At 40.9% G+C, this 11232-nt stretch overlaps 1 protein-coding gene across 1 annotated transcript; it reads left to right on the top strand.

Annotated features, from left to right (window-relative positions):
• The first annotated feature begins 1822 nt into the window (after positions 1-1822).
• LOC143115012 (taste receptor type 1 member 1-like) lies at positions 1823-7667 on the top strand. The gene is made up of 3 exons (XM_076276849.1): positions 1823-2095; positions 3496-4198; positions 5964-7667. Exons 1-3 carry the CDS (start codon positions 1838-1840, stop codon positions 6893-6895), a joined length of 1893 nt encoding a protein of 630 aa, XP_076132964.1. The 5' UTR covers positions 1823-1837; the 3' UTR covers positions 6896-7667.
• Positions 7668-11232: the final 3565 nt, after the last annotated feature.

Genomic DNA, 11232 nt, shown 5'->3' on the forward strand with positions numbered 1-11232 from the left:
TGTATGAGGATTTTTGGAAAAGACCATTGTACTCATGTGATTTGTATTACCAATGTAATTAACATGTATAAGATGGGGCTTCGCCCTAGAGAACTTTGAGTAGTGTTACTGGAACATGATGTTGCTAGTGACCTGCTCCCGGTATCGTGAATAAACCTGCAGTGGTTCCTCACACCTGAGTGTTGCCTGGATATTTTTGACCACAATGGAAATGCCCATAAAGAACCATTGTGGGCTGTTCACAAAGGGCCCATAATCAGTCCTAAAAGGAGAATGTGTGGTTCCCCTGGTTTCCCCTGGTACCTGTGATGTGAGACTCTTTTCCAGTGCTTCAGCCCATTTGTGACTCTAGCTGTGACACCATCTAGAATCCATGCTGGTCCACCATGGTCTTCACTGCTGACTGGACTTATATGTAAGGCAATATGGGGAACTTGCAGAATATAATACTGGATCAACTCAGGAGGCTTACTTAAGCTAATGACCAAATGTTACAGACCTACTGCAGCAGAGATGCGTTGATCTTGGATGTTTGTTGATCTTCTTTTCAACATGACCCTCATCATCACATCAGCCTCGGGTCTTGAATTCTGAAATCCTTGCTAACTCACCCTGCTCCTAACATCACTTGGCACTTAAAGCTGCAGTTGGCAAGTCTACAACTCTCATGCCCCTCCCCCATTACCACCGAGTACCCTCTCATCAAGTTTGTGCTCGTCAGTGCGCACCAGACTGTGATTGACAGTCAGATCTCACACAGCCCTGCTCTGATTGGACCTGAAGAACCGGGAGCTGTGGATTTTTGCAAAACAAATAACAGGCTCTAGGTGGAGGTAGAAGTGCAGTTTTTCTTTCTAAAACCAGTTGATTTATGTTGTTCTGTCGAAGCATAGTGTCGGTTTCAGTGAATATGATAAAAAAAAATGTTGCCAACTGCAGCTTTAAGTGGGATGCAAACATTATTGGCATAGTCAGCAAACTGTGTAGACTGTTGGCCAAAGTTGTGTGTCCATACATACTTAATTGTGGGCAATGCCTTGTGCTGGTGAGTCTGCAACAGCAGGAAAAAGTATACTTTGAAGGTCTTGTATGCATATCCACGTATGCATTTGATAAATCAGTGTCCATAAAAGTGCACTAATACTTCCTGCCTTAGTCTCCTTGCTGATGACTGATGAAGTATGCAAAGGCTTTCTCTGACTGGTGGAGGAGTTTTAGGAGTGAGGTGTTTTAATGAGCCATTAAACAAATGAATGCAAATAGATATAGGTGAAAGCCAGACACACATGAAGCTTAGCCTATAAGTAACTCTTACAGGGAGTCCATAAGCCTTTAGTCAGCAGCTCTTCAGTGAAGAGACAATGCAGAGGACGATCTTCTCCATCTTTCTCTTCTCTTTCTCCAACCCTCAGCATTTCTGCGAAGCATCTGAGTTCAACCTTGATGGGGACTACCTGATCGGAGGCCTCTTCCCCGTTCACTACACACCAGACCCAGGTCAGACAAGACGGCCTGAAGCTGTGACAAGCTGCCTCGAGTGAGTATGAAGGATACACAGATTAAATGTGAAGTGTAATTTCACCACAAAAAAAGATTAAATGTGAAATGTGACACTTAGAATGAAGGTCATCTTAGAGTATAGCCTTGATTCTCCCGGCTCTAAACCTTCACCTAGAATACAAGTTATTGTAGATATTTTAATATAAAAACATTAGCATAAAACATAATTCGTCTGTGTCAACCTTCTGGCATGTGGCAAATTAATGTTACAAAAATACTTTTTCCTATTCTTAACAGAAAACCCATATACTTGTGAGGCTATCGGGGGCTTCAGGTGATGAGGTTTGCTATTGAGGAGATCAACAACTCCAGCACCCTCCTGCCTAACATAACCCTTGGTTACCATATCATTGATCACTGCACCGATACTCACAATTTCCCGGACATCCTCCATTTATTCTCTGCTAACGGCTCTGCGAAAGTCATGCAGATTTTTAAGCACTACCACTCTCAAGTTATCAGCTTCATTGGTGCCTTCAGTAGCACTGAAACTATAACTCTGGCTCCAATGTTCATGACGGACCTGATTCCAATGGTAAATATTTTTTTTAATTTTTAAAGTCATGCTTTCTGCCAAAGCTGTGGAATATTTTAAGATATTACACTTTGGCTGTTTTCTTATGTGATAATTGTGGTGAGTGCTAATTTCCAGTGGTTTCTTATTCGTCTTGTAAAGCCCATCCTGAATTGCATTGCATCACTTAATGGAAACACCAGAAAATAGAGCTGCCCTCTTCTGCTGAATGTTTTAATTAGGGCTGTCAATCGATCGAATCGATCAAATCGAAAAAAAAAAATCTAATTAATTACATACTCTGTGATTAATTAATCTAAAATATATGATTTTTGCTGTGAAAGTATTTTAAATATTTAAATTCAAATGAATAATCAGCATTAGTGACATTAAAGCAACACCAAAGAGTTTTTTGTACCTTAAAATAATGTTTCCAAAATCGTTTCAGTGGTTCATCAACTCGAAACAGGGTGAACGGCAATTCTGCATTCGCTTCGCGGCCCTCTATCGGCTATAACCGCACTATGTAAGTTTGCCAGATCGGGAAGCGGATTTGTAGTTTGATGGAATGAGACATAAGAAACTACAAATTTGACTTGCATCTGATGTCGCAATACATCGTACTTTTATAAGTCATGCAAAATATTCTACCTTGTCTGTGGACATCGTTATTTGCAAAGTCGGTGCTGGATAAACAAATAGCGTGCGTGTGACAGAGGGAAAGTTCTTTGGTGTTGCTTTAAAGTTCAAAAACTCTTTTATTATTATTTTAATAATGGCCATTATAATCTATGATATGACCTATGCTGAGGAAATACATTTCAGGCCACATATATAACCTAGGGGACACAATGAAAATAAAGTATCACTTCCCTCAATGACAACACTACAGTATTTCTTTGCAATGATGTGCGACTTTAGTTGATGAACTCCGGTGATATACAAATTCTTTGCTGCAGACATTGCAGAGGACTTTATTTTAATCAACACTTTATTTTTATCAACACCATCAAGCCGTTTTGAAAATTAAATGTTCCAATCAATGATCTAGGCAGCACATTTTCTTCTCTCTCCTTCATTTTACAGTCTAGACAAATCCCGCGAGAATCGTGAAACAGCTCTTTGGAGATAGTTTTTGCATGTTGTTAATCCTTCACCTCCACAACAAAAGCATTTTGGGCCCTAAAGTGTTTCCCTAAACTGTGAACTACTGAAATTGTAGCTAAGGTTGCCTTCACACTACTTCCGTTTAACTGGACTGAACCCGAAAAATTTTTTGCACCCAGGTCCGTGTATGTCAGTTTTGTAGAGTGCATTATCAAAATTAACCGAAACAACAGGTTTCCAAACAAACTTGAGTGCGAATCAAAGGGTCTTGTGTGAATGTGCCCTAAAGCCTAGTCTTTTTATTTCCCTTGAAGGTCAGTTATGGAGCCAGCAGTTCTACTCTCAGTGATAAACTGGTGTATCCATCCTTCATAAGGACCACGCCTAGCAATAAAAATCAGATTGAACTCATCATTCACATCATCAAGCATTTCGGTTGGAACTGGGTGGCGTTCATTGGCTCCAAATCTGAATACAGTGAAAATGGCTTTCAGGTGTTTTTTGAAATGATTAAAAACACAGGCATCTGCCTGGGTTACCAAGAGCGACTCGACGACAAAACAGAGTTGAACACAACATTTCATAGAATAGACACACTCCAGATTAATGTCATCATCCTTTTCATTGAGGAACTCTTTGCTGAGAAAATTATCACCTCCTCAGTACAACTAAATGTTCACAATAAAGTCTGGATTGCTAGTGATTCCTGGTCCATGAGCAACTACTTGCTCAAACTCCAGGGAATAAAAACAATCGGCACTATTATTGGTGTGACACCAACAGTTGTGCCTCTACCTGGCTTTAATGAGTTCATTTACCAGTCACAACACAGAGCTGATTTTGTCCATAGCGCTGAAGACTTCTGCAACCAGGCCTGTGATAACTGTTCCTCAGTCAGCCCAGAGGATGTCATCAATGAAAACCCCACCTACAATTTCCCCGTTTATTCTGCTGTGTACACCATTGCGATGGCTTTACACAACGTTCTACAGTGCAATCACTCAGGATGCAACTACAGTTGCATAGTCTACCCCTACATAGTGAGAAGCATCATGTTCTATGTGTCTTTTAACGTTACATCTGTTGAGAAGAATCAATGTAGAACGTTTGACGTCAGATTGACAATTGACGTTTTACAAGTAGAACATCTCACTTTTCAAACGTAGAATATCTGACTTTCTGCCAATCATTTCGCCTCATATATATATATATATATTACAAGACCAATTCAGAAAAAATTGGGATACTGTGTAAAATACAAAAACAGAATGTGATAATCTGCCAAAAAGGACATAGACAACATATCAAATGTTGAAAGTGACAAATTTTATTTCATGGAGAATATAAGCTCATTTTGAATTTGATGTCTGCAACACGTCTCAAAAAAGTTAGAGTAATGATAAAGACAAAAGAAGGAGGAACTAATAACTATTAACTGGCACCATGATTGGGTATAAAAACAGCATCCCAGAGAAGCAGTCTCTCTCAGAAGTAAATGCAGAGGCAAAAAATGAGGCGCAAAAAGTCCGAAAAACCTTTCTTTTCCCCTCCTCTTCTCTGTCTGACCCATCATAACTTGCTCTACTTGAGTAAAGTTAAGCTGAATTTTTAACTTTGTTTGCCTTCATTCTAGCTTCTACAGGAAATCAAACACTTGCAGTTCCACCTGAATGAGTTTTTCATATCTTTTGACAAGAATTTGGACCCACCTGCACGTTACTCTATTGTGTTCTGGGACACCAGTAATCACTCTGTAAAGATTAAGCAGATTGGCACATACAGCAACTATCCTGTGTCAAATCTGACTATTTTCGACACACATCTACATTGGCATGGCAGTGGACTGGTGAGTTTAGTCCTGCGTTTAGAACAGCCATTTTTTCACTGCAAAGTGCATTGTATAATCTACAAGTGTATTGTTGTTTGCTAGAGTCCATTATGTAATCTTTAGGCAGTATGTACAATCACACATGTTGGCTGCGCAGAAAAGATGTTCAGCATGTACAGGATCATGTTTAACAGTGCAACGAATGTGCTTTGAAGGTGCCATTCTCCAACTGCTCTGCTGAGTGTAAGCCAGGACATGTGCGGCAGAAGAATGGTCTTCATCAGTGCTGTTTTATTTGTGTGGAATGCCCCAGTAACAAATATGCCAACCATACAGGTAGAGCAAAAATCACCTACTCAAATATAAAAGAGGCAGATGATAAATTATTTGCACACATGTAAATACCCCCACATGCTAATTGTACCCAGTGGGATTAGCCTATGTGGCTATTCACACCTGGGTGTATATATAGCATGGCATAGCAGACACGCACCCAGGTATCCATAGCCAACAATGCTATTTACATGTAACGGTAACGGTAGCCAGCTGGTATGTAGCTGTTCAGTGTGCACGTTGTGTAAACCTCCCTCCCGACGCCTTAAGAGTTGTACTACTGACAGAGCTTGCAGCCTTGGCTTCTGGCTGAATTACCAGCACACTCGACTCCCAATCTGAGGTGCTGCTGTTTTGGGCTCTAGAGTCCTGGAGAGTGCAGGGCTCAGCTGCGCGGTCAACACAACGCAGGTTATGCCGGACATGCAGATATACATACTACAGTGCATATTTCTGCATACTATGTATGTACAAATCTATCAGTCAATTGTTATATTGAGTTTTTGACTTTGGTGGGATCAATGAAGGTAGGCCTACATCTTATACTCATTCACAGTTGGTCTGTTTAGAAAGTGCACTTAGTTTCTGTTTTCTGACTCTGGTTCCTGTTTCTTCTTCTAGCTGACCTCTACTCCTGTCTGAAGTGTGATCAGTATGAGTGGTCCGAGGCTGGAAGCACATCATGCCAGAAATGTTCTGTGGAATACCTCCATTTCTCTGATGGCTACTCCATTGTCCTCATGGTCTTTGCATCCTCCTTCATGCTCCTGTGTCTGGGGGTGGCCGTGCTGTTTGCCATGCACCGCTCCACGCCTGTAGTGCGGTCAGCAGGGGGCAGTATGTGCTTCCTGATGCTGGGCTGCTTCGCCGCTTCCGCCACCAGTGTCTTCTTCTACTTTGACAAGCCAACATCTACCAACTGCATGGTCAGGAACATAGTATATGCCTTTTTCTACACTGTGTGTCAGTCCTGCCTTTTTGTCCGCTCCTTCCAGATCATCTGCATCTTCAAGATGGCCGCCCACCTGCCCAAAGCGCACGCATGGTGGATGAAGTACAACGGCCAGTGGTTGGTGGTGGCTGCCCTCTCTCTCCTCCAGCTCCTGTCCTGTACCGTCTGGATGGCCACCAGTCCCCCTTTACCAGTGGAAAAATACTCATTCAAATATCAGGTTGTCCTGCTCTGTCTTGTAAGTGATATGACCACAGCTTGCCTTTGTAATGGACTAATGTGGATCCTCAGTGGTCTTTGTTTCTGGTTCTCCTACATGGGAAAAGACCTGCCCAAGAACTACAATGAGGCCAAAGCCATCACTTTCGGCATGGTGTTGTTTTGTCTAAGCTGGGCTGCTTACATCACAGCCTATGTGTTATCCCACAGCAAATACATACAGGTGGTGAAGATTGTGGTTGAGCTGAGCTGTTTGTATGGAATCCTGTTTTGTTACTTCATCCCAAAGTCCTTCATTATTGTCTTTCAGCCTCAAAAGAACACACAGGAGTATTTTCAAAACGCAATTCAGAGTTACACAAAAAACATTAGCAGAATGTAATTTGTTACATTTGAGTCATGCAGTTATTTATACAAATAGTAAACTGTGTAAAGAAAGTAGCATATCAATGATTCCTCCATCGGTTTCTGACATTTTTGGAATGAGGCCTACTAAAATATCTTGAGCTCAAAGTACCGGTAGTTATCTCACATAATGTTACTTTAATATAGTCTTGTAATGTTACTCGAGATATGTGAGATTCAGACTGGTGATGTGCTAAACACATTTTAAGCGCATGATCACAAATTATGCCACTAAAACTGAAACCAAGAAAAGTGAAATGTGCAGTTTTTTTCTTCATTTCAAAAACCAGATTGATGTTAACATCAAAGGACACAGAGAGCCTTTAACTCTATCTCTCATGTCAAAATAAGCTGATTACGGACTGATGGCTATTGGCTAAAAGGGAACATATCACCTATGCTGTTAGACGATCTGCTACCTAAATGTGTCAGTGACTTACTGTCCTCCTAGGTCCCTCAGATCCTCCAACCTTGGTCTTTTGGCTATTCCATATTGTAGATTAGCCACTAAGACTGATCTTTTGCAGTTAGGGCTCCTAAGCTCTGGAAAAGCCTCCCTTAAATTAAATCTGCTCCATCATTGTCAGCCTTTAAATCTCCCCTTAAGGCACACTTTTGCAAAATAGCCTTTCATAATAAATTAGGGGTTCATTCTAGGTATTTCCATTTTCTTTGTTTCATTTTATTAATAGTATTGGTACTTTTAATTTATTATTTAATTTACTGTATTTTTACTCTCTCTTTTAAATTGTTCCATTTAGTTTTTTTAACTGACTTTTTCCATACTGCACTTTGTGCTATGTTGGTAAAAAGCTATAGGCCTAAATTAACTTTTATCATTGTTGTTATTTGTTATCATTATTATTACTATTATTTGTACTTTTACTTTATTCTTACTATTATTTATACTTATTCTACTATTATACTTTTGACCGGTGTATAACAGAACCATTAGCCTCATGTTCTGTATTATCAAACACTGGTTTTTCCACTTGTATAAAGCTCTGTTCATGGTTTACATTTTAATACACAGTACTGTTTATATCAAGAACTGAGGGGAAGTAGGTTGTAGATAAATAATCTTCGCTTGGCGGAGGTGATGCAAACATACTTCTTTAGCATGTTTTGTTTGTTGTGCTCTGTGTCCCAGTTTGAATAAATGCATTGTTGATCATATCTACATGGCTGTAAAATTGTGATTCTTCCAGTAGACAGAGGAGTGAGTGAATGATTGGACTGAAACAAATAAAGCGGTCTTAAATATTTTTGCATGATATGAAAGAGCAGAAACCAAACAAGTGGTTGATTGCTGTTGGACAAGTGCAATTTGCAAACAGGAAAGATGATGTCAAGGTATATTGCAAGCACCCAAATTGATCTGCTGGTCAGACCCAAACCATCACACATCCTTCCACGACATGTAATGTGTGGTCTAGACGTAATTGTGTGGCTTCTATGATTAAACATCAATACAGTGAGGTTGACTGTAGAAATGATGTAACTACTGATTATATTAAACTGACATCATATTGATGATTCAACATTGAATACATTTATACTGTATTTAATTTATACTTATTTTAGTAGTTCAGCCAGGGGTCATTCTATCCAGACTCTTGTAAAATATCCTCTGTTTTTTTTTTATGCAGACATAGGCCTGCCTATATCCAGAGTTGTCCCTTGCATTATGTTCTTTGAACAGTTCCTGATTGATAGCTCTTCCAAACTTGTATCATTCAGCATTAATTGTAACATTCTAGCACCAATGCACCCCATACCATCATGGATGCTGGCTTTTGAACTGTGCACTGATAGAAAGTCAGATGGTCCCTATTTAGCACAGTGGATGTGGAGTGAGTAGCCTGACGAGCCAGACCCACATTAAAATGTAGGGTCTGGGCACTCACCGTTCGCAGTGCTCAGTCCGAGGGGCGGGATAATCGGTTGTCTTACAAATTCCCTCTGCATGCAATAGGACAGCGCTATGAGTCCCATGCGTTTCCCACCAGCGGAGCTAGTTGGCTAGTTCAAACTTTTGCCAACTTAATAAAAGCTTAACTCGTGTCACACTGTTCGCCAACATCAACATCCATCTTATTTGTTTTCAAGTAGCAGGGAATTCAAGCCAAACCGTTGCAACTCTGCCATCAATCATTATGTTAAGCCCGCCTAACGACTCTATACACGATTTGATTAGCCTGATAGAAGTTTAATTTTTCGAGCTCACAAGCCAGCTCACTCACAGTTGCTAGACTAGCCCTGGCAGACACTAGGGTGCGTCTAGATTTCTAGGCTATGGAGTGAGTCCATGATTTCCAAAATGAATATCAAACTTGGATTGGTCTGATCCCAGGACAGTTTTCCTCCTTACCTTCCCCTCCATTTAAGATGAGCTCGGTCCCTGTGAGGACGGCACCATGTCTGGATCATGGTTATGCTTTCTTCTTTTTGTTTCTTCTGAGTTTTAACCAGCATTTGATAGATAGATAGATAGATAGATAGATAGATACTTTATTGATACCCAGGGGAAATTCAAGGTCTCAGTAGCATACAAACATCACACACACATTCACTAACAGCAGAAAAAAGTAATTAAAAGTATATAATATAAAAAAAACACAACTAAGCAATAGGACAGTAGAAGATAAAGAATATACTAAATATACTAAAAATACAAATTATACTAAATAACACTTAATCTAAATCAATTCTAAAAACAGTATCCACACATAGTGGGTGATTAATCATAGTGGGTGTGGATGTTAGCCTGATGTAGCCATACTCAAAATTCTATTTAGAATTTGAGTCTGGAACTGAAGCATTGGGACGTGATTATGGAGTGTGTTTCAACCGATACAGGGGGGAAATGCCTCTGCACACATTTGGATAGACCTAACCAATCAGAGCAACAAAATAGCCTACAGTGAATCTTGCAGAGAACGGTCAGAACATCCTTCCTCTTGACAAATGCCTTAATCGCTGTTTCCTGTTCTCTTTTTTTAAGTTATTGCTCCATCAATATCTTGTACAACAGACACGATAGTGACAGAAACGTGCAGCTTCTCTAGCGACAAGCTTTTTGCTGCAAACTAATGCGACTGAAGCACGCTCAGGTCACGTGAATGAATAGGCACCGTTGCTCATCTGTCCATCATTGTATAAAGCCTGCCCGGATGATTTCATTGGTCCTCACGATTAGCAAGTTTTCAGAAAGGCTTCTCAATGGAGCAAGTCCAGACCGAATTTCCCGACCTCAAATTCTGTGGGCAGGGTTAAATTCGGGCTGGCTTCCAGGCTAGGGTGGAGTAGCAAAATGTGTTTGTAGAGGTGTTTTCGTGAGGTCTCCAAACCTATTCTCAGTGGTCTGGTGTCCCCATCTTTGCTTCTGACAGACTCTGCCTCTCTGGGATGCTCTTCTTATACCCAATCATGTTGCCAATTAACCAAAGTAGTGGTGAAATGTTCCTTCTTGTGTTTTCCTGCCTTTAGTTTCACCAGTCACGTTGCTTGGCACCAAATTCAAAATAAGCTCTTTTTTTCTCTCTCTCAACCAGGAATTTCATGGCGGCCATGACGGCCATGTCCGTCGTTGCCCCTTGCGTTGGCCGTGATGCCCCTTTAAAAATCATTGGTTTACAGGCCACTGTGGCCTTGGTTTAGCCTGGTGTTACCATCCTACGTACTTCCGGCCAAAATTTGATTTCAGCCTCGCACGTAGTCTGGCCCAACCCACAGTATGCGGTTCGCGAACAGTTGAGTGATGACGCGGAACTTGCCTGCCGAGTTGCTTGTAGTCCAGCGAAGCTTGTAGTTCAACAGCATAGCAACAATGGCGACGGAGGAAGAGACGCTAGAAGCTGTCCGCGAAGTTGTCTCAACTCTCGAGGGCATCACGCAATTAAAGCAGGAACAAGAGGCTTGTCTTGTCAATTTTATAAATGGCAAGAACGTCTTATAACTCTCCTTCCAACTGGCTTTGGGAAAAGTTTGATTTATCAGATGGTGATAGCTAAACTTAAACGCACAAGACGTACTACATGCATCACTACTTATCATGTTTTCAAATAAACGTTTGCTGCTCGTTATTATTCTCCCCCCTACTCTCAAATTACCTTAACAAAATCAATGTGGCATAGGCCTACTTAAGGAATGGAATGTTAGCTACTAGCTACCCTACCGAGCGGGGCTCAAGGCGAGGTGGTGTGTCTTGACGTGAGCTAGCCGGTTACCGAGCGGAGCTCAAGGCAAGGCTGCTGTGATTATGCTTGACTGGGACTAGCGGTAACCGAACTGGGCTCAAGGTAAACCGCTCCG

The sequence above is a fragment of the Alosa pseudoharengus genome, unplaced genomic scaffold (genome assembly GCF_046254945.1).
Source record: "Alosa pseudoharengus isolate Yale_2024_CS ecotype anadromous, Long Island Sound unplaced genomic scaffold, YU_APseudo_1.1 YU_APseudo_1.1_scf_9, whole genome shotgun sequence".
Classification (NCBI taxonomy): Eukaryota; Metazoa; Chordata; class Actinopteri; order Clupeiformes; family Clupeidae; genus Alosa; species Alosa pseudoharengus.

Bases quoted from the DNA above. Each gene is read 5' to 3' on its own strand.
- LOC143115012 (XM_076276849.1), top strand. From the start codon at position 1,838: ATGAGGTTTGCTATTGAGGAGATCAACAACTCCAGCACCCTCCTGCCT. The intron at 2,096-3,495 runs GTAAATATTTTT...TTTCCCTTGAAG, and splicing joins TGACGGACCTGATTCCAATG to GTCAGTTATGGAGCCAGCAG. The intron at 4,199-5,963 runs GTTGCATAGTCT...TTCTTCTTCTAG, and splicing joins TCACTCAGGATGCAACTACA to CTGACCTCTACTCCTGTCTG.